The 24,198-nt window shown below is 38.2% G+C and overlaps 1 protein-coding gene across 7 annotated transcripts in view; it reads left to right on the top strand.

Annotated features, from left to right (window-relative positions):
- trip12 (thyroid hormone receptor interactor 12) overlaps positions 1 to 24,198 on the top strand; it is a 68,275-nt gene that overhangs the window by 20,450 nt on the left and 23,627 nt on the right. For 4 of the 7 annotated variants that reach the window (XM_061919056.1, XM_061919059.1, XM_061919054.1 and 1 more), the window contains 18 exons: positions 5,946 to 6,051; positions 8,481 to 8,617; positions 8,704 to 8,787; positions 8,904 to 8,999; positions 10,905 to 11,056; positions 11,149 to 11,184; positions 11,269 to 11,364; positions 11,464 to 11,556; positions 11,659 to 11,820; positions 14,848 to 14,916; positions 15,008 to 15,173; positions 16,777 to 16,894; positions 17,218 to 17,374; positions 17,528 to 17,681; positions 17,821 to 18,049; positions 18,175 to 18,293; positions 20,710 to 20,917; positions 22,309 to 22,409. In XM_061919056.1, coding sequence (XP_061775040.1) covers positions 5,946 to 6,051; positions 8,481 to 8,617; positions 8,704 to 8,787; positions 8,904 to 8,999; positions 10,905 to 11,056; positions 11,149 to 11,184; positions 11,269 to 11,364; positions 11,464 to 11,556; positions 11,659 to 11,820; positions 14,848 to 14,916; positions 15,008 to 15,173; positions 16,777 to 16,894; positions 17,218 to 17,374; positions 17,528 to 17,681; positions 17,821 to 18,049; positions 18,175 to 18,293; positions 20,710 to 20,917; positions 22,309 to 22,409 — 2,283 coding nt within the window. The remainder of the gene's footprint in view (positions 1 to 5,945; positions 6,052 to 8,480; positions 8,618 to 8,703; positions 8,788 to 8,903; positions 9,000 to 10,904; positions 11,057 to 11,148; positions 11,185 to 11,268; positions 11,365 to 11,463; positions 11,557 to 11,658; positions 11,821 to 14,847; positions 14,917 to 15,007; positions 15,174 to 16,776; positions 16,895 to 17,217; positions 17,375 to 17,527; positions 17,682 to 17,820; positions 18,050 to 18,174; positions 18,294 to 20,709; positions 20,918 to 22,308; positions 22,410 to 24,198) is intronic. The other 3 variants (XM_061919060.1, XM_061919058.1, XM_061919057.1) reach the window with 2 other exon arrangements.

Below are 24,198 nucleotides of genomic sequence, written 5' to 3'. Positions count from 1 at the left end.
CAAAAGTAAGGCTCCACTTTTCAAAATTGCTTGCTCAATCCTAATTTACAGCGGATAGACTAAATTACATGCTACTGATTAGTAGGGATTTTTTTTTACCAATATTGTCCAACACTTTATTTCCAATACCAATACCCATGTAAGGATGTAACAATATGAATAGTTAATGTCAAGATCATTGTGCCCAAAATGATCAGGTATTTTATCACTGTATTGTGCTCAAAAAGTACTTACAGTATAAAAAAAAATAGACAAGATTATTTTTCTGTCTTCTGAAGAGACATTTTTTGTTAAATGTTGCAATACATGTTTTATTGCGTTTCAAATTGTCAAGGTTTTTAGAGCACGTATTTATGATAAAGGTTTATGTAACATCTATCGGTTTTACGTCCTGTTTTAGACACCTCGTGTCATATACCTCAGTGTATAGAGTGATGACTTTGTTTCTAAGAGAGCTAAGCCTGTAGGTTTAATGTGCACAATTGTATAGCTTAGTAGCTCAGACACTAATGTGTTTGTTTATAAAAGTTCAGATTGGGGTATGACGCTAAGGGCTGTAGCTTGGGATCGGTACTGATTCCCAGTGCTGTACGGTACCAGTTTTTGGTACTATTGGGTGTGTTCATGTGTTAAATCTTTTTAAAAAATGTTTGTACTTAAGTCTCATTTATAGTGTTCGTTATATAGTAAACTTTGCATGCATTTGCAATTCCAAGAGGTTAAATGACAGCACATACTAAAATGTTTCAAAAACCCTCTTGGGAGATAGAAGGGTCTCAATGACTGGAATAGTAGTTTTGTAGTATTGGCTGTGCATTAGTCTTTATCAGCTGACATTGAGATGTACAGACAGACTATGCCCCCTCGGCTCTTCCTGACAGCTCTGCTCCAATAAGAATGAAGCGGCATCAACTTAAGAAAGGAGTCTGAAAATTATCTTCATGTAGCCATGTTCCTATGAACACCATCATGCTTGATTCCCTTTACTTTAGCCATCAGACATCGGTGTGTCCCCAGACAGATCAGCCAGTGGGGTCACTCCCATCGACAGGGACAAGAGTGCGGTTTTGGAGTAACGGTAGCAGCCTCGTCGCCTCTCGTAAATGAGCAGCGGTTTTAATTAACAGGACATCTGCACCGCAGTAGTTTTTTTCCAAAGGTGGTCAGTCCAACACAAACATACTGCAGTCACACAATTCACAATAAAATACCGAATTACCAAAACGGCAACAGCACAAGTAGCCAGCAGAGCAGTGCAAGCAGAAGTGTGCATGTGCAATAAAAGTATCGAAACATGCCTCTGTTTGAGTTTACTAGAATCGATACCTGGTAGTACCGATGAAATTCGATCGGTGCCTCAAAAAGTACCTAATTTGGTACCCATCCCTAGCTGCCTGAAGCCATCGGTAATCAAGGAATCTTATCCATTAATTTGTTTGGTTAATCGAGTAATCGCATAAAACACTCTTGTCTCAATGTGACCTTGAAGGAAAATAGTGAAGTTAAAAACAAGGATTTTTCCAATCACATTTTATTCTACTTTGAAATGCACAAAATATTGAACAGAGGCATCACTATATATTACTTACATTCAAGAAGATATTAATTGGAGGAAGGGTGTGTAATTGTTGGATAAACAACTCGTTATCAATAATAATAAGCACATAAGATGGAGTTTTAGCTGCCAAAATAGACATTTACCTTGTTTCTGCTTGTAATGTGCTGCATTATTAATGTAGTGATATTGTAAAATTCCAGCTGTTTGACAGTGCAAACATTTCACTTACGATGTCGGTCTTTTTCATTTTAAATGTTCGCAAAACCTCTCTTCTCTGAGCTCTGGGTATCCGCTGGGTCTTAAAAAGTATAAAAAAGTCTTAAATCAAATAATTTGAATTTAAGGCCTTAAAATGTCTAAAGTTCTCCTAAAATCTCATAAAATTTCTTAAATACGATTTTGATAGTCTTAAAAAATCTATTGACGTTACTTTTATTTAAAAAATGCATAAACATTAGTCTCGCTTTGAAATGTTTTGATTTTTGAGGACGCTATAACATAACTACACAGCGGAACTAACTAATTTATCGAACACCGCCAGCTATTGCTGTGCGCGCACAGCTGTGTGTTGACAGCTTAGTTAGCATAGCAGCGGAGAAAACTTAACGAAAGCCCACAGCAAAGCCAAATTACTTGCATAAGATGGGTAAGTAAAAGTTCAACGATTTGTGTCTCCTCAATGATCAATTTAATGCACGGTTGAGGCCGGTGTATGGAAACGTATAAAGTGTTTAGTACCCAGACGTGCAGCCATCGAGGAGGGAAGCGTTTGTATAGATGGTGGTGAAAGTGAATGGAATGATAATGTAAAAGTAAAAAATACGGAATAAGTCCATGTCTAAAGATGCTGAAACGCCACAAACACTTGCACAACTAAACAAAGATAAATGTAACCCCCGGGTTAAGTGGGGCCAATTGCCTTAGGAGATCAATATGAGATGTTTACTAGTGAAATCATACTGTTACATACAGTAAGCACATGCTAATTTCTCTGTGGTAGTAGTGTACTCAGCAGTAAAACTACATAAAAGAAAACATATTTCTCTTATATTATTTATATTATTTGTTCCAATAATTTCAGGTCAGCTTCTCATGCGTAAACTTTTCTCCAAGTTTATCGAAACTGACATTTAAAAGTTGTTTAGTGTTTACACTCATCTTATTGTGGGGTGAGGAAAGCAATGGAGATTTGCGAATGTCATTGTCATGCCCAAATAAAAACTAATGTTTGTGTTTTAGCAATATGTTTTCAAAAAAGTCACAAAAACATGTAAAACCCATTTGAACGTTATCCACATTATTCCCTCCCAAATTCTGTTTGAGGCTTGCAAGCCATAATCGCATTCCTTCTTTTTAGACAATCACTCTGTCCGCACGCACAGTTTTTCACAACTTTGTGCAGATACATTAGTACTGTAGATGTTTTTATCGCTTTGCTTAATTCTGACAACGGAAAAAAACATAACCAAAGTTAACCATTTAGCTTTAGCAGAGATGCCATATCTGTCCCTTTCACAGAAAATATATTGTTGTGCTTTCCTCTACCATTGCTGATGTTACATGACAGCACTTGATATGAAGCACACTTCTATGGCAAATCTGAAAATTGGCTGTTAGGATGTTTGCTGATATTTATTTTCAAATAGAAAAGATCATGGTGTATTTATTTACTTTAACCATTTTGTTTTCCGTTGTGAAAGAGCAGTGAATGAATTCATATACCGTATTTTTCGGAGTATAAGTCTCTCAGGAGTATAAATCGCACCTCCCGAAAATGCATAATATCGAAGGGAAAAAACATATAAGTCGCACTGGAATATAAGTCGCATTTTTTGGGGAAATTTATTTGATAAAACTCAACACCAAGAATATACATTTGAAAAGCAATTTAAAATAAATAAGTAATATTGAATAACAGGCTGAATAAGTGTACGTTATATGACGCATAAATAACCAACTGAGAAGGTGCCTGGTATGTTAACGTAACATATTATGGTAAGAGTCATTCAAATAACTATAACATATAGAACATGCTATACGTTTATCAAACAATCTGTCACTCCCAATCGCTAAATCCCATTAAATCTTATACGTCTAGTCTCTTACGAGAATGAGATAATATTATTTGATATTTTACGGTGATGTGTTAATAATTTCACACATAAGTCGCTCCTGAGTATAAGTCGCACCCCTGGCCAAACTATGAAAAAAACTGCGACATAAAGTCGGAAAAATACGGTACTTAAAATTCATTCTGGATCTCTGATTTTACTTCGTCGTTGTATTTTTTGTCCGTATGGATGTGAAATGGGCTTAAATTATTTTCAAGATGATCTTAACGTCTTAAAAAGTCTTAAATTTGACACCTGCAGAGACACTGTGGTCGATACTACAGTGGTTTTGTCTATTTTTTATTATCAAAACGTCTTGTCGTTTTTGTACTTGTTTACAAATGCAGGAAATATGTCCCTAGACACAGGAAGACTTCAAGGGTGAAAAACAAACAATTAAAAATCGCAGCCAAAAGTAGGAAATTATTTAAATATGTTACTGAAATTGTTACATTGCCAACTTGTGTTATTTGCCTAATAATAATTGTAATCAAAAATTGAGTCATTCAGTCAAATAAACTAAACAGTTTCAGCATTGGTATGACCAATACTACCCTTTTAATTACTTGGTATTGGATGGATACACACATTTTTAGAATGAGTTAAAACTAAAGCATCCAAACAGACGAAAAAGTGTTTATTACATTTTAACAGAAGTGTAGATATAACCATGTTACAGCAGAAAGTAACCGACTATTAACAGTAAATTAGAAAGTAAGTGAATAATAAATTAATACTGTAGCTTTGACAAAATAATACAACTGGAAATGACGCAATAAGTTACCATAGAAATTTCAACAGCCAAATTAGAATCATTTGTAATGATTTGAAATGACTCAGTTTTGAAATGATTCTGTTACCATTGTTATGCACAGCAATATATTGTAATCGCGGTAGGCTGCAATATATATTGCTTACACGATTTCATTACCATATTGCCCATTCCTAATTTGATGTTAATTAATTGTACAGCTCTAATAGTAACTTTTAAATTTTTTGCGACATAAAATTGGTCCTTTGTTACACAATGTTGACTTTAAATCCGTATAGAAGAATAATACTTTATCTCTGCCAGTTTCCGACCACTTTACGTAAGAAAATGCTTATCATATCTTACTTTGAAGTTGGGGTTTTAAGACATGAAAGCAAAACATTATCGACCCAACACCTCTAAAGCACCGCTGGTAATGAATATGGCCACCCCTCCACCGATGGCGGCTTTATAAAAAAATAAATAATAATTTCAATAGTCGGGCATCACTACACATTCTAAATTAAGCGTTTTATCTCTTTTTTTTACTCTTCAGCACTAAAATGTACCTGTAATGTTTGCACTGTAGCTCACATTGCTATGGTAATGTTGGTCTTCTTAATGTTTTATTTGATGTGATAGATACTATATTACATTAGCATCACATACACACACATTGTCCCTCTGGTCCCCGTAGGGCTTTAGTAAAACCACTTTACACTGATTAAATCCTACCATCAAGGCCAGACTTTCGGCGACACAGCTCATGCTATGTTTGTACACCCAACACGTTGAGCTAGGGAGGTATTCTATGTGTACCGACATGAAGTCAGCTATGTAGGCTTTCAACTTAAAAGCAATAGATGTTAAAATAATTGTTGGGTCACACTGTTCTTGGTAAAGGGATAGGCTTGATACTGAAGTGGGGCTTGGGCTCTACGCCCAAAAAGAGAGACTCCTCCTCCCAAGTTGGGTTGGTTATCAACCTGTCAGCTGACTCAAGAGTTATGTTTGTAGACCGGCAGAGTTACACACTCTTTAGAAGAAAATAACTGCATCTCTGTAAATATTTGTTTAGCTCCCTATCATCTGATACACATAACACACATAGCTACTGTATTTACTGCAAAAATGGTGAGTAAATCAATGCAAATGCATTGCATGCCTTCCCCTACTTGTGCAAGAATCTGTTTTGTACCCTGCCATTTTGATCACGGAGGGTTACTACGGTCTAACATGAGATATTTGCAGAGGACCCAAAGACAGGATATCCTAGGTGTTGTGCTTTGAAAAAATTGATGTGTAATCTTTTTATTGAAATGAAGTATAACTCTTACCTAGGTTAACAAGAAGGGTGTCTTGTCATAGTGCCATGGCTGCTATTAATATCCTCCAGCCAGTCTAGCCAGTACAGCTCTTGAAAGAGGCAACACTTTGCCGCTGAAAATAATGAGATATTTTTTGTTTTGTTTTAACCCCTGCATCATGCCTCACCGTTTTTAAGTGTCACCGTTGTTCACCCAAGGTTTGAGAAAATCCACTAAAAAGCGCAGCGAGTCTCCTCCAGCAGAGCTCCCCAGCTTTCGGCGGAGCACACGTCAGAAGACCACGGGCTCCTGTGCCAGCACCAGGTATGTTTTCCTCTGTCTTAAATTAGACTGTCGAGAAGTATTTTGAGAACTTGTGTTGTGTTTACTGTCTCCTGAGTCACATTTATCCAGAGGAGTTGGATTAACAGCATTTAGATTCATGACAATAGTCAAGCTCAGGGCTCTGCAACCTTTTTTTCTTCTGATATTATTTGTTGGTTTTTAACCCAAACAAACTCGATAAGCTTGTTTTGCCAGAGCAACAATGTTGGCATCCACAACTCACATTTTATACCAAAACCACCATCTCTTTTGTGGTCTTGATCACATTATTACGGCAATCTTGAGCCAGCAAGTCATTATTGGGCAACACAACAAGTCACATATGTACTTTTAAACAAGCTACATTTTGTCTGGGACAACTTAAAATACCCTTTTTATTTCACTTTGTTATTAAATGGGAAAAACCCCAGCACTAAAACCATTGTGCGCCAAACCTAACACACATGTAAAAGACACCACGCTTATTAGTAAGCCAACAAACACAATTACACATAAATTGACATAAGGTGGTTTAATGACTCACTGTCTTTGTACAGCAAATAATGACCAAGCGGTCCAAAGGGTGTGTTCTAGCTTGGGAAGTAAAAAAGGGTTTTCTTCAAGCAAGCTACATCTTCTCTTAAAGCTGCACGATTATGGCCAATTTAGCAATATTGAAATCACGATTATTAATCACGATTACTCATTTTCAGGTAAAAAAAAATTTAGGGGTTAAACGCCATCATGTATTGTGTAATCCAGTAGTCTAATAAAAAGGCTAAATAAAAGTTATCCATAAACTGTATTTTTCGGAGTATAAGTCGCTCCGGAGTATAAGTTCCACCTGCCGAAAATGCACAATAAAGAAGGAAAAAAACATATATATGTTGCACTGGAGTATAAGTCGCAATTTTTGGGGAAATTTATTTGATAAAACCCAACACCAAGATTAGACATTTGAAAGGCAATTTAAAATAAAGAATAGTGAACAACAGGCTGAATAAGTGTACGTTATATGACGCATAAATAACCAACTGAGAAGGTGCCTGGTATGTTAACGTAACATATTATGGTAAGAGTCATTCAAATAACTATAACATAGAGAACATGCTATACGTTTACCAAACAATCTGTCACTCCTAATCGATAAATCCGATGAAATCTTATACGTCTAGTCTCTTACGTGAATGAGCTAAATAATAATATTTGATATTTTACGGTAATGTGTTAATAATTTCACACATAATTCGCTCCTGAGTATAAGTCGCAACCCCGGCCAAACTATGAAAAAAACTGCGATTTATAGCCCGAAAAATACGGTACTTAAAGGTACATAGTGTGTTTTTGTTCATTTCAGCTATTTCTCATTACATGGTGCCTTTAGCTCTATTTTTCTATGTTTTTTTTCTTGTGCCTTTTAAAAGAACAGCCACCTTTCATTAGTCGCTTCCACGAAATCAAAAGGACACCTCCGCTTGACCTATTCTAGTGCGTCCACCGCAGCTCTGCCGGGATTATAAATAGTATCATTTGTCCAATATATTGTTTACATGTACATGTTTGCATAACACTGTCTCCTTATTTAACATGAAAGAAAACAAAGAAAGACATGCAGATCAACTCACAACAAGAAATACCTTTGAGACACATTTTTCTGTTACAGAATAAAAAAAACAGAGGTTATAATTTGCCACTAAAAAAATGTAATCCTCAATTTAATTTTTGACCAATTTGAATATTTGGTACTAAAAAGTAAAATTTAAAAAATTCAAATTGAGCAGCGACATTAACTTAGGAGCGAGCACAATTTATAAAACAATATCTATAATATGTGATTGGGGTTAAAATCAAATTTAACTGTGAAGCCCGAGTGTCTCTGGTCATATCCTACCAGACACCACGCCCCCCCCATGCATGTTGATTTTCTATGCAATATATGTTATGGAACGTCAAATGTATCATTTCATACCTTGTAATTGTGTCTTTGAATGAATAGCAAGTTACTGTATGGAACAATTTAATTTCCCTTGTGGATCAATAAAGTTTATTTAAGTCTAATTCTACTAGTAGCGAGCTACTGTTAGGAGACCAGAGACCCTGATCTAAATAAACAAGAAAACATTTTTTTTCTTTGTGCGTTTTTTTTACAGTTTTGTAAGCAACATAACTAATTTAAAATGATAAAAACCGACAGTATTTTATAGTTTTAGTATTTTCTATTTTGTGCAATCCTGTAAACATGAGGAGGCATATTTTACCCATGTTTGGACTTTGGAAGACACCTTTTTGGGCCGCCACACGGTGCATATTACAACCCTGAGAAAGAACTGCTTTAACTGTTCTCATTCACTGCCCTGTGTCTGTTTTGACGTTGCGAACGCCAGATGTCCGTTGTTCTCTTTTGCTCATGTTGATCATGGTTATTGCAGTCGGCGGGGCTCAGGCCTGGGCAAGCGTGGGGCAGCTGACGCTCGCCGACAGGAGAAAATGGCTGACTCCGACAACAACCAGGATGGGGCTAACTCGTCAGCTGCTCGCACTGATGAGGCTTCACAGGGCGCTTCGGGTACTTGCCTCATCAACCACTTAACTTTTATGTCCAAAACGTCACATTTTCTTTGAAATCTAATTAAATGTAATCCATTCATTCAGCTTCAAGCTCTGTTACCGGGGCAGTGGGCATGACCACCTCTGGCGAGAGCGAGTCTGATGACTCTGAAATGGGAAGGCTTCAAGGTACGTTCAGTCTTGAGCTCTCAAGTTACTTGAAATGTGTTCACTACCTGGCTCTATTCAGAGGTCATTAAATGTCTCAGTATTCTTATTGCGTTTAAACTTGTGTCCCCCGATAGCTTTACTGGAGGCCAGGGGTCTCCCGCCACACCTATTCGGACCCCTGGGACCCCGCATGTCACAGTTGTTTCACAGGACCATAGGCAGTGGTGCCAGTAAGTACATGATTGTCCTTGTATTTCTCTTATGCCACAGTGGCGCTTTCAGGCCGGTTTGGCTCTTACTGGGTGCAGTCGGGGTAAACTGTCCAAAATCAAGCATCAAGAACAATAAACGGGAACTGCACTCTTTTTTTATTAATACTGCCTATCGTTCACAATCCTTATGAGAAACATGAAGACAAAATCAACTTGCTCTAGGTGGCTACCAATGCAGCTCATGGGAGCAATCAATTCTAACTCTAAATCACTTTAAAAATGCATTCACAAACCATCACCAATACTTCATCTATGTTCCGTAACCTATATAATAACCTAATACTTCATCTATGTTCCGTAACCTATATAATAACCAAACTGTAGCAACATCGTTATTGGAAGAGAGAACACGGAGGAACTCTTTTTCCAGCCGAGTAACACATCGGCAGTGTTTACCGTAAAAGCCAGCTGCGGCAAGAGATAAGCTAGCTTCTATGTCAGCGCCCGAATCACGTTTGATTTTGTAATGCACAACACTGCGGTAGACCAATCTGTACTGACTGAAAAACATGAACAATCGTTTTACAGTATCTGTAAAGTATTCGCCCACATTTCATGTTTTGTTTGTACACAGCTAGCCAGAGGGCGTATGTACTGTAGTTGTACTAACACGCATGATGTGCCATGTGTATCATGATTGATATTAAAGTCACTCACCTGATGGACGTTTTTTCCGGTTTATTTAGGGTAATCACGCCATTTATGTTGCAATAGCTTGGCTACAAGCTCCACATTTACAACATCAAAGTCATGCCGACCTCACTCTCTCAGCTTCCATCTGCTCCATCGTTTCACCTTTCTATAAGCAGTAGTTTGTCCTCAGTATATTCAGCTTCAATTAGATAAGGTTGTGAATCCTCATTTTTCCCAAAATATTAATCTTCGTTGTACGTTACCAAGTCTGTCATGATTAGAATACACTCGCGTTTGTTTCCGGAAGTAGGAACACACATTTGTTGCCGGAAGTCTGAAGTGCGCTTCTATGGAAACGAAAATAAATGCGCTGAGGAAATCTGTTCCGGCCATGCTAAAAATGACCAAAACAAGGTAAATATTGTACATATTACTTATTGTTATATATATACATTATATATATATATATATATATGTATGTGTGTGTGTACACACACACACATACTTGCAGTGTATATATATACTTGTGTGGTTGTTGGTCAAGGTCATTTTATTTCAAAAGAGATAAAGGAGAGCTCGAAAAAATTAAGCTGCAACAAAGTGGCAATTGTGGTGTTTATGCACAACGGCATCCCTTGATCTCAACCCAAAAGACCCCATCTGGGGAAAAAGAAAAACACCTTGAGAAGGGACTGTAACTGTAGGGAACCCCGTTCCAGGGCTGCAATGGATGTCAAGTGGTTATGATTAATGAATTGTGAAATTGATAGATAATATGGGAGTCCAATCCACTGGGAAGCCGACATATAGTCATCTTCTTACCGGCTCAACCCACAGCTGTGTGTGGAAGAGTGGTCCACCTTAGTAGAAACAAAGTACTGAAAATAACCCCAATATGGTGAACCAAATTGCAGTAATGCAGTGTTTTATTGTGGGGTGATTGCACACACTAAATGCTCCAGAAACCAAATGAATGCATTGTGAGAGCCTGCTAGTGCGGAACAGCGGAAGGATGGGTATTTGGAGGCAGAACCTGGTACGATTGAAGTGGCCATTAAAACCTGACTGACAAGGTACTAGAGGTGGTGGATACCTGGTGTGTCCTGAGGGAAAGTCTCACTGACCAACAGAATTGTTGCCATCTGAGGAGGAACCATGCATGAGAAAATGTGTGTCCTTCTTGGTATCGTTAAGTAATAGTTTTCAAATCAAGACTACTTTTTTGTTCAGGCTCCAAGGCTCAGCAGTTACTACAAGGCCTGCAGGCTACAGGTGACGAGTCTCAGCAACTCCAAGCTGCCATTGAGATGTGCCAGCTGCTGGTGATGGGCAATGAAGAAACCCTCGGTGGATTCCCTGTCAAAAGTGTGGTGCCTGCTCTGGTGAGTTCTGTTCAGTTTGTCCCCCTCACAATTATGTGTATTTTTTTTTTTTAATGTGATATCGTGACGCTTCATTCACCTGTCTTTCACAGATTACATTGTTACAAATGGAGCATAACTTCGACATTGTAAGTATGCGCATCTTTAAAAACTGTACATTTGCTTTTTTTTTTTTTTTTAGACTTAAATAGTTTTTGAATTTTTTGACACAGATGAATCATGCCTCTCGTGCGCTCACATATATGATGGAGGCCCTCCCTCGATCCTCAGCAGTGGTCGTCGATGCGATTCCCGTCTTCCTGGAAAAGGTAAAGACAAGGCACTGATTCAGCCGTTCATAATCACCTTGCAATAAGTAATGCTCACCTTTTTACATGTGCTAATATACAGTGTCGCTTTGTTTCCAGCTTCAGGTGATTCAGTTTATTGACGTAGCAGAGCAGGCACTTACTGCCTTGGAGATGTTGTCAAGGCGACACAGCAAAGCAATTTTACAGGCTGTAAGTATTGCCATTTTTTTTACTGTGACATGTTACCCGTCCTGTCTCTGTTTGGCACAACTTAAAAACACTACATTGACACGATCATGCCATCCCTCACAGGGTGGACTTGCTGCCTGCCTACTTTACCTAGAATTCTTCAGCATCAATGCACAGAGGAATGCCTTGGCCATAGCAGCCAACTGCTGCCAGAGCATTACGCCAGATGAGTTCCACTTTGTTTCTGATTCTCTGCCACTGCTGACTCAGAGACTTGCACATCAGGTACTATATCCCCCCATGTTCGAATATATCTAACCTGATTTTAGGGATGTGCCGATCGAGTTGCCACTAATCAGTACTGGGCAATTTTTGTGAGATCGCTATTTCCGATAATGCTCTTTAATGCCGCTAAAGCTTTGAACAACAGAAAAATTAAGTGCTTAGTAAAGTGAAAAAAAAAGTGAAAAATGGAAGCGTGTTACAGCAGAAAGTAAGCAGTTTTTAACAGGAAATTAATCAGTAGATTAAAAAAAATGGAGAGATGGAAGATAATACAACAAATTTTGGTGTCAGCATTGTCAAAGTACATATGTAAAAGGAGGGCAGATCGATCTCTAAATTGGTGGCGTCGATACCAATTGCCGTATCAGTATTAGGGCTGCAAGGATTAGTCGACAAATGTCGACAGTAAAATTTGTCGTCAACAATAGTTGTGACCTCATCACTCGTGTTTTTCTGGTTGAAGGTGGGTCACTCACAAAAGCAACGCCAGTGATAACATGTAAAGTTTGACTATTTCCTCCTATTTTTGTTAAAAACATGAATACCGTGCTCATTTTGCAAAGCGGACCTTGTTTTTATCGCAGTGCATGTGTGATCGGTGAGCATTTAAAGCAGAGACATGATGTCGGACATTTGGAGGGAAGATACGGTCTCAACCTCAGTGTTAGCTTCTTCCATGTGAGACAAAGTTGGGTGAAAAATAACTATCTTTTTAGCCAAAGTCTATTTGTAATGGCGAAAAAAAGGCACTTTAACAAAAGCAAACCGCACGTGCGTGCACAAACGATAACACACAGACTGACGGGCACCAATGCGGAGGTATCATAACATTAAACGTACAATCTGTCGAATAGCCAACATTTTAAGAATTAATAAAATATACAATTCAAGACATTATCTATTACAATGATGTTAAAAAGGTACTTTAAAAACGCAAATCGCACGTGAACACACAGACGCACGCTAGAGATGCGCGGTTTGCGGTCTCATCCGCGGAGTTTGCGGATAAACCGCGGGTCGGGCGGGTGACATGACGAAAAATTTGATTTTATTAGATTCGGGCAGGTGGCGGTTGAACCATCCAGAAATATTTGATAAACTTGGTTCTGGGATCGGAAACCTTTACCATCCAAAGAGCCATTCAAGATCCGTGTCACAAAGCGAAGAAGACAATTAGAGATGCCTTTCAATCTTGTACGTGTGATTGCGGAAGCTGCACACAACATGTTGCCGGACTAACAATCGGTTTGTACATGTTGTTGAAGGTGTCAAAGGCAATGGCTTCACAGCACGCCCACATTCTTGTCATCAAGATGAACGCCAATTGGATATTCGCGAAAACGTTAGCGGCTCCAATTGTCTTCATTACTCTGTGAAACGGGTTTAAATAGCTCTGCAAGTGGTAAAGGTGGCCGACCTCTGATGTATTTCAGCGGGTGGGAGGGGGGCGGTTACGGTTCTAATAAAATGTTGGTGCGCGTGGATGACGACTTTGGTGATGCGGTTGCGGATGATATAATTGCCTATCCGCACATCTCTAACGCACGCGGGCACGCACGCACGCACACACACACACGCACGCACGCACAGAGACAGACAGACAGACAGACGGGCACCAATGTGGAGGTATCATAAGTTTAAACATACAATCTGATAAATAGCCAACTTTTTAAGAATTAATCAAATATACAGTTCTACACATTGAGTCTACTAGAGTGCTAAAGCTGCCAAGAGTTAATCAATAGTCAATATACCTGTGTACAGCTTTTTAAACATCACAAAATGCTTTTCTTTTTGAGGAAGTTAGATTTTGAGTTTTGTTGTTTTTCATTGCTGCTATTATAACTTGTTTTTGGAAAACATAAACAAGGTTAATATTTGTTTTTAGCACTTTGCCTTTTGTATTGAATTTTTGTAACGGCTGAATGAGAAACACAGTTACAGTATGAAAACATATTTATGAATGAATTAGTTTGTTGTTAGTAAGCAGATGCCTAAAATAACTAAAGCTGCATTTAGAAGTCGATGGAAAAATTACAGCCATTAAAAATGTGTACGCATTATCTGATTAGTCAACTAAGCGTTAAAATAATCGTTAGTTGCAGCCCTTTTCAGTATATGATCAACGCTAGAGTAATTAGTTGTTTTTTTTCTCAATCTTTTTTATATTTTATATTTAGTTTTTGTTAATGTTTACAAACTCAGGTAATAGTTCTGTGGACACAGGAGGACTTTGAGGTTAAAACACAAAGGATTTAAATTGGTAGATTGTAGTTTTTACTACTGGTTAGTAATTGTGACTTTGTTTTCAAACAATTTGTAAATTATAAAAGACAATCAAACAATATTTTATTGTGTTGATATAGTTAAACCGTCACAAGGACTCACCATAAATAAACTGGAACATTTACATTTAATACATGTGATTGGTATTGGTATGCGTAGATCTCACTTATGGACGATTGTTATGGAAATAAGCAGCATAAAATCTTGATCAGATCATCCCTACCTGATATTTATTAACTTATAAAACATTGATTGTCAAAGGAAGATGGGGAAACATTGATCAGTCGCACTGGTCCTTCAACTTTGTTTGATGCCAAAGCATGAACCTAGAATGTTAGCGAGTAAGCTTAGGAACCAATGACCAGATTGTTGCAAGGAGTTATTTCTGTAAACAATTTTTAAATACTAACTATAGACCACTAAAATAAATTGTGTATATACCTGGCTCCAAATTAACAAAATAATACTTGCTGTTATAATCCTGATTGAATAATTTAATGTGTGTGCTAGTCAGGTGTTTAGTTGCACATTAGTTTTATTACATCAAGTGCATTGTAGAATTAGCTACTATGACACCAAAACAACATTCTTGTCAAATGTTTCCCTTTCCAAATTCCCACAGCCCTCTTTTGTATCATTATTTGCAAAAATAATTATGCATTCCCAGTCTTGGTACTTTGAATGAATGACATTATAACATATTACAATGTGTTTGTGTTTTTAATGTGTGTTCCCCTGTAGGATAAAAAATCAGTTGAGAGCACATGTCTTTGTTTTGCCCGACTCGTGGACAATTTTCAGCACGAGGAGGTTTGCCTATTTCTTTTTTTTTTGTTTATTTGAAATCTGAGACTTAATGCTATGTTTCACTATCGCAACTAATTTGTGTTTGACTTAACAGAATCTTTTGCAAGAAGTGGCATCACGAGACCTTTTGACCAACATTCAGCAGCTGCTGGTAGTGACCCCTCCTATACTTAGCTCTGGGATGTTCATCATGGTTGTGCGCATGTTTTCCCTCATGTGTTCCAACTGCCCCTGCCTGGCAGTGCAGCTCATGAAACAGAGTGAGTAATCGGCGGTTGACACTTCATATACAGTAGCCATGAGGAAACGTAACCTGCAGGTTCACATTACCAGAACCATCAGGCGCTCTTCTGATTGTTGTGCAAAAATGTATATCTTCAATTAGTCCTGGTGATATGTGGATTTTAAATCAATGGATTCAATTTTTTTGTTGCAGTAGTTTTAATAGAGCTTCATATTTGCCTTCAGAAGCTTCTGTAGTTCCCCCCTCCCCCGTCCACTCTTGTTTCTTTAACAGAGAATGACTGAAAACAACAACATGGCAACCGCTAACAAGATCAAGAAGTTTGTTCCCAAGAAATAATTTGTATATTCAGTGGTTTAGGGACAAGTTTGGGTATGAGACACGTGAAGTCCTTTGCAACAAAAGGCAGCAGCTCAACTAAATTGTTTCAGCATCTAAAACTGGGTCATTCACCAGAGTGAGAGGAATGCCTCTCTTTATAGGCGAATATGGCCGCTGCCATCAACAAACTACTACTAAAATGCACTTTACTGTGGTGGAATCCTTTATATACTCAAGGGCACCATGTGTGGTAAAGGGGCAATGGTAAGCAATCACCAACGCTTTCAATGGGAATATAAACAATTTCGCCAAAAAACAGCACATTTGTGCATATATATATATATATATATATATATATATATATATATATATATATATATATATATATATATATATATATATATATATATCATAGTAAATTTTTACATTTTTTGTAAATAAATCACAGCCCTGTAGTCAAAATAGCACAATGTTTTACAGTCCATGTGCCCATTTGTTAGGGCGACCATTGCTCGTTATTACCCTTCCATGCCCTTGTTTTCTCTTCAATCAATCAAAATATTATTTATATAGCCCTTAATCACAGGTGCCCAAAAGGACTTCACAAACTCACAATAGAATCCTCTGATCTAAACCCACATTCGGGCAAGGAAAAAATCCAAGAAACCCCAAATGGGGAAACAGAAAAAATCTTTTGAAGGATCGCAGATGTAGGGAAACCGCCTTTAATGGATGTTAAGTGGGTACAGTTATTGCAGTTTAAAATTAACATGGTTGAATTAATAGATAAAGTGGGAGTCCAGTCCATCGGTTTATGCTCATCCAGTCAGCTATGCAAAGATGTCTATAGCTTTGCATGGAAGCGTGGTCCATCTCTGGTCTCAATTTGGGTCAGCTATCTCCAGACTGGTACCAGAATTTACCATGACCACCTAGTACCCTCTCCAGCCATAAGAGGGGGGACAGAGCAGAAAAGCTGTATAGCAACTGGTCTAAAACGAGTCTTTAAAGTCTTTTAAATGACTTTAAAGTATTTAAATGTATGTAAATGACTTCTAAGGCAGGATTTGAATGCCTCCACTGAGGTTGCATCGCTAACTGTTGCTGGTAGAGCATTCCAGAGGACTGGAGCCCGAGTAAAAACGCTTTAGAGCCTGCCGGCTTTTTTAGGGCTTTGAGCGGCATTGATTAGAATGTTCAGCTGTGGTTAATATGAAGACTTTTCCTCATCTTTTACTTTTTCTTTGTATTTTACTACCACACTAACCACAGATATCTTGCGTATTCTTTTTCCCCAGACATAGCAGAGACGTTGCGCTTCCTCCTGTGTGGTGCATCCAATGGCAGCTGCCAGGAACAGATTGAACTTGTACCACGGAGCCCTCAGGAGCTTTATGAACTCACCTCCCTTATATGGTAACGTATACAGGCGCCATACCCTCATTTTCTCTTTTTTTACCAACATTAACTGATCTATTTACTAGAAACAGAAACCCCTGTGTTTTTTGTTTGTGAATATCTATTTTTCAATCACATGTACAAGTAACAAGCATTGAGTCAATGAATGACTGGAGGCTTGTGAAAATATTTGTTGCTTAAAAACAAAGTATCAGATATACAGTGATGTCCCTAGATGTATAGGAAGTTCTAATAAAACGATACACATAACACAAATTGCTTAAACTTGAGACTTAAACGGAATTCTGCATCCAATTAAAACCACCTCCTTCTCCTCCTAGTGAGCTGATGCCCTGCCTGCCCAGAGAGGGCATCTTTGCAGTTGACCTAATGCTGAAAAAGGGTAGCGCCCAGACAACTGAAGGAGTGATATGGCAATGGAGGGACGATAGAGGAATGTGGCACCCCTACAATCGCATTGACAGCCGCATTATTGAGGTATTAATTCACCAGAAGAATTTTGCGAAGTGATTGTACACCTCTACTCGATAATTTATTGCATTTTTATCACGAGTCACGGACTAACTTGTACTTTTAAATCTATTTCTTATTCTAATGATGGCTTTATATGGTCATTATCTTGTTCTACAGACAGCACACCAGAATGGAGAAGATGAGATCAGCTTGTCAACTCTGGGTCGTGTGTATACAATTGACTTTAACTCTATGCAGCAGATCAATGAAGACACGGGAACAGCGCGGGGTATCCAGAGGAAGCCAAATCCACTTGCAAATCCCAGCTCCGGTAAAAATTGTTTTTGGTGTAGTTTTGAAACTGTCCAAATGTTTTAAGTTTGGGTGAAAATCTAAAAAAAAAAATATGCGTTATGTTAAACAGCTGGACATAGTTTTGAAGTAATATAGTGTGGTGCTTTTATCTCCAGGGAGTCACCAGGAAGTACGGAGAGAAGATGCACGTGCCCAGCTAATGAAGGAGGACCCTGAGCTGGCTAAGTGCTTTATCAAAACTCTATTTGGGGTCTTGTATGAAGTGTACAGCTCCTCTGCTGGACCTGCAGTTAGACACAAGTGCCTTAGAGCCATCCTCAGGATCATCTACTTTGCGGATGCCGAGCTGCTGAAGGATGTGCTGAGGAATCATGCAGTGTCCAGGTAACTGTCCAGCAGGCCGTTGTTATAAATAAACCCCAAATGTCATGAAGGAAAGCAAAGTAATTACTGTAACTAGTGTAATATTTGATTTGAAATTTATTTGGTTTAAATCGTTTTCTTTCCAGTCACATTGCTTCCATGCTGTCCAGCCAGGACCTGAAAATTGTAGTAGGTTCTCTGCAGATGGCTGAGATTCTCATGCAGAAGCTACCTGATGTCTTCAGTGTCTATTTCAGAAGAGAAGGTTTGTAGTCTTTTGTCATTTGGGATTGTGCACACTGGTACTTACCAGCATGGCACCAAGTTTTGGATGTTCAATAGATGTTTATTTTTCACCTTCAATGATTTTAGGCAACATTTTGCCAGGGAAATTAATTTTTTTCTAAACAGATAGTTTGTGTTTTTGCAAAAAAAAAACTTAATGGGGTGCTTAACTAGGGGTGCAATGGTTGATCTATTTATCGATAGGTATGTCCATTTGTGCCTGTTAGGGTGGTACGGTATTTATTTTTTTAAAATTTAGCCTTTATTTAACCAGGTAAAATCCCATTCAGGTCAAAGATCTCTTTTCCAAGGGAGACCTGGCCAAGAGGGCAGCAGCGAGGTTACATTAAAAACAGAAAACAACACATAAAACATCCAATTTACAACATTAAAACTTGCTCATATGACACATGTGCATGCAGACAAGGTAGACTGCGATCCTTTCACAGAAGCTTTAAACTCATTTAATGTAACAAGGTTTTGAAGTTGAATATTCGATAGTTGGTTATTCCAAGCCTTCGGTGCTGAAAACCTAAATGCTTTCTTGCCCAGTTCAGTTCTTTGAAGATTACAAATTGAAAAACATTCATTGAACAAAGATTGTGACTTGCCGGTACTAATAAAGTATCACGATACTAATTAATTGAAATCAGTACTAAACTGCCTTTGGAAAAATACCGGTGCCGTTCTTTCATCCGAATGCCGCTGTGCAGCGGTGACTATGGAGCGGAGGCACATTATGTTGTGTGTCAAAAAGCACACACAAAATGCATAAAAGCAATAATATCTTGGAGAAGAACTGCAAAAAAATTGAATTATACTGGTTAATAAAAGGGGTGCATAAAGTGTTGCGTTAAAAACAAGCCTCGCCAAACGTGGCGATTAGTATTATCACCTTTCCTTCAAACTTAGGTAAACATTTAAATAATAAGCATTCAGATCTGAACAAGGAGTTCTAAAGAGTGACAGGTAATAATGCAGTTGTTACACCTTTCTTGTTGTTTGGCTCCGGTGCAGACCATAGTCGAGGAGCACAGGGCAGACGTCGGGGGTAACACCCTTCACTTTAACCAGCAATGGGACCGTTTACTTTAACCAGCAATGGGTTGGCTAAACTCCGCTTTCGGGTCAGAATGACGAGGCCGCAGAGTCGTGACAATTTGGTTGCTTTTATTAGTTTTGCTGGACACAAACCGACTCGTACATCTTTCTACTGCGCAGTGCACACGCTCCCTCTCTCTCTCTTTACTCAGCCAACACTTTGCCATTCTTGCAAACACACACACGCGCTACTCTCTTAAGTTACCTTGTTCTCCTGTTGTGCACATGTAGACGTAGACACAGCTGCTTGGCTGGATGCCAGATATTAGCAAAGTTAAGAAAACCCATCTAGCATCAACTAATGCAACTGAAATTACTACAATTTGCTTTATCTTTAACAAATGTGTGTTTTACCTGCTACATTGCTTATCTGTGTACATTGATCCATAGTTTTGTTTTTGGTACTTACTAATAATTATTTTTTTCTTAAAACACAAACCATGAGTGGCAACCATAAATCATGAAGCATTTAATATAATGTAAATAAATCCTAGATTATGGCAGACTATATGCAATGTAGAAAATTGTGAACTGTTTTTGGAGTGCAACAAGAGAATGTGTTTTTGTAACAGGGCCAAAATCAAAATATCGGTATTGGGACAACCCTAGTGCTTGTTAAGGAATGTAGGTCCAAGATCGTTTTAAAAGGGAATTGATCGATTTTTATCTATGTTAAAACAAAAAAAACATTGGATTTGAGAACAGCAGACTTTTTAGGAAGTTTAACATTTGTAATGTTCAGGAGGTTAAATGTTAAGTCTATTGGCCCGTCCTTAGTGTGGTCTAAAATGGTGGATACCTAGATTGGTCGACAAATGTAAACGCCACAAGACGATATAAATTACAACACGAAACCTTTTAGCTACAGCACGATTGCAGTTAGAGCTAAGCACCGACCTCAGGAACATGCTTTCGCAGACCTGGGATTCTGTCCATCATCGGCGATGGCAGGGCGGAGCAATTTAAATTTTTTTCTGACAATGCACTCTACAAAATAGTAAAAAGTATGTATGATTTGTGCTGATAGCATATTGGGTCTATAGGCCAATACTCAAAAGGCTCTAATATTTATAATGTATTGGAAATGAAAATTGTAGTGTAGTTTTTCTGTGGATCTTTAATAAAATTCAAGTGTATTTTTATGTGATGAATCTGTTTTCCTGTGTTCGGTTCCAAATGACCCCAAAGTTGAACGGAATTGTATTCTTCCCACTGTTAATCGACTAATTTCTTTGTGTTATCATGTAAGGCTATGTATATACTCACTCATGCTGTTTTTATTTTTCCTCCTCCAGGTGTAATGCACCAGGTTAAAAACTTGGCTGAATCGGAGACCTTTCTAGTCACGAGTCCCCCTAAAGCTTGCCCTAGTAGTAGTACCAGTCTGTGTACCACCACCATCAGCACGACATCCACCACATCTGCAAATAACGCAGCTCCTGACCTGGGTTCACCTAGCTTCCAGCACAGCATGGAAGACTCACTGGACCTCAGCCCACAAGGGTGAGTATAGATCGATGTCCATATTGGAGTGAACTCACTACATTAGAGCTGAGGTGCCCAAAGTGGGGGCCATGGGCCACAGTTGGCCCATTGAGTCATTCCATTTGGTTGGCTAAAGAGCAGATTCATAAATGTCATAGTCATATTGATCTTTTCCAAGCTCACACAATAATGATGGCATGTTCGCAAGGCTAACTCGTTACCATCTATCCACGTTATTTGAACTATTTAAAGACACTTTATTGTTTACATTTAAACTATTTCTGTTTAACATTTAAAATCGCCCTTTTTGGCCCATGGCCCTTTGGCACATTTTCACTTTGTCCTTAAAGGCAAAAAGTTGGGGTACTTCTGTGGCCCTATTTTTTTTCTCTATTACGTTGACCAGACAGCTTTTCTCAGAAATTGTCAGTTTTGGTTGACCGATAAAACAGAATTATGATTTTCTGTAAGTTTCCTCCCTTTTACATATACACTAGAGATCGATCTGGTTTTTCAGAACAAATTTTTAGTCAAGTAGGCTGATAAATTGTATTTGGAGATGAAGTTCATTTGCAGTGTAAGTTAATAAACATGAATAGTATTAACCAGTAAACAGCTGGACAAAGCTTTGAAGTAGTTTTTTTTCCCCCACAATTTTTTTTAAGTAAACACACCAATAGTGGCATGTTTTATGCGGAGCCAAAGTTGTGGTTGATTTAGAACTCAAAACATCAGGGATTTTACAAACAACTTTTATTACATGTGTCCAATACATCAACCAATTGTTTTATAAAAAACAAAATTTTTCCTGTGAAAATTTGTAAAAATAAGTCATAATTTGCCATCTTCTCAATCTAATACAGTTTTATAAAAAGTAATTTTTCTCGTGAGGAACCTTGAAATATTGCAAACATAAAAACGAAAACAATTCTGGACTGATTCACTTAGTTTATAGTTGAGACATTTTTCAAGCTGGCTGACGTAAGTTCTTCCTTGATGTTAAAGAAAGTTTAAGAATGTGTAAGCTGTTGTCCGCTTTTCTTTATTCCCCTAATAAGTTTATTTTTCAAAAATGTTTGCAAAGTTTGGATTTTTGGCAGAGATATATTTTCTGTCATTCTCATGTCCATCCATCTTTGTCGCGTTATTTGTTTGACTCACGGAACATTAAACTTGCCGCGCTCTTGTAATAAGCCCACGCTTCGAGTGTTGCCTGAGCGCTGCAGTCAGGAGAAAAGGCAATTTCTATATACTACATACTGATATCCTATGCGTATAATGTATATTGTAAAAGGCCGATACTGAAATGTCAAAATACCACATATCGACCATGTTGATAATCTCTTATATACATGTTCAAATGTGTTTGCTATGGTCCAATCTACCATGCTGTTTTTGACTGTTCTCAGAAGGTTAAGTGATGTCCTGAAGAGAAAACGATTACCTAAAAGAAGTTCCAGAAGACCCAAATACTCTCCACCAAGGGATGATGATAAAGTAGACAATCAGGGTAAGTTCATGTTGCCTTATTAGTGGAGTTTGACAGGTCCCTCTTCTTCTTCTCATTGTCACATCCTTTCATTTTCTCATTGGTGCGCTTAACACATGCCACAGAAGAGAACGCATCATTGTAGTGCTGGAGAAAATTCAACACACTTTATTGGACATTTATTGTTGTGGAAGTGGGGCTAGGAGATCATATGATCGTGATTAATCACGTCGATCAGCTGTTAGCATATTTCCACGATCAAACATAGCTGATAAGTCTGTTAGAAGTTAACGCAGTAGTCAATCTCCTCATGGCGATGTTCAATCGCGTTGTGCCTCGTCCCCTTACACAGCGGGTAGTGCAGCCCAGAAGAACAAAATAAAGAAATAGGACTAACACTTGCATATAAATTTAAACACATTTAAAAGGAACAGCGACTTTAGTTTCACTATCTGTTGCAGCTCACCAGTAATCCTGCCCTGGATGCGGACTTGCAGGCACTCAGCGAAAGTCTGTGTGTCTGTATTGGTCCTGATTAGGAGGATCAACACACCCACTAATTTAATCGGAAAATGCGTTTTTATATCTAAATTTTAATTAATCAGACTAGTAGGTGTCTGCAAAGATTCAACTCCTCTGATTTTTTACATAAAAAATTAAAAATATTGTACCTGCAGCTGGAGTAACAAGCATAGTAGTACCGGTATACTGGTATAAACAAAAAAAAACCTGCAGACAGACACTTTGTCAGGAACAAAATGTTTTTTTTTATCCACAAACAAACAAAAAGAACACAATCATGAAACTTGTGTTATATATTGGTACACATTATTTTACAGTACCTTAAATTCAAACTGCACTTGAATGTATTTTCACTTAATATAAGATCCATCCATTCATCCATGTTCTACCGCTTATTCCCTTTTTTTTGTTTTGTTTTGGGGTCGCGGGGGACACTGGCGCCTAGCCTAGCTACAATCGTGCAGAAGGCGGGGTACACCCTGGACAAGTCGCCACCTCATCGCAGAGCCAACACAGATAGACACACAACATTCACACTCACATATAAGATACATCATTTAAATCTGCGATGAGGTGGCGACTTGTCCAGGGTGTACCCCGCCTTCCGCTCGATTGTATCTGAGTTAGGCACCAGCGCCCCCCGCGTCCCCAAAAGGAATAAGCGGTAGAATATGGATCAAATTTTAATTTTAAGAACTCCACAATCTGGGTCGCTGCTTGCCATTTGCCAAAGCATTGGTGAGAAACACTGCTGTATTCAAGTAATTAAAGCATACACATAATAATTTACCATTTGAAAGTGTTGTTTAGTAAATATTAACTTGAAATAAGTATTCACCACATCAATGATGCTTTGTTTACTTCAGTGTTTTTGATGACAAGCTAAAAAGCATTAACTGAGTGGAAAAAAACGTTTTTGTCTTTACCCACAAAAAGCATACCAAAAAAGGAAGCAAAACCATGGCTCTAAAACCAGTACGCACTATAGGGTGGGTTACCTGTACTGTTGCACCTCTCGTAAACAAAATGACAGTTGACTACTGTTGGCATTTATTACCCCAATCAAACATGGGGGAAATGCCTGTTACAAGATACCGCGGTAGTGTGTATAATAATCCTGCACAGGACCATTCGCTTTAATAAAAAAAAAAGTGATAATCAAGAGCGGATGATGTGGAAAAAATAACTGATCTTTCTTTTCTTTTTTTTTGTCATATTGCCCAGACATGACAAAGACATGCACCTGGGGATAGGTTGATTGGCAACACTAAATTGGCCCTAGTGTGTG

The sequence above is a fragment of the Nerophis ophidion genome, linkage group LG13 (genome assembly GCF_033978795.1).
Source record: "Nerophis ophidion isolate RoL-2023_Sa linkage group LG13, RoL_Noph_v1.0, whole genome shotgun sequence".
NCBI classification, from domain to species: Eukaryota; Metazoa; Chordata; class Actinopteri; order Syngnathiformes; family Syngnathidae; genus Nerophis; species Nerophis ophidion.
This window is presented reverse-complemented; position numbering and strand designations above follow the sequence as displayed.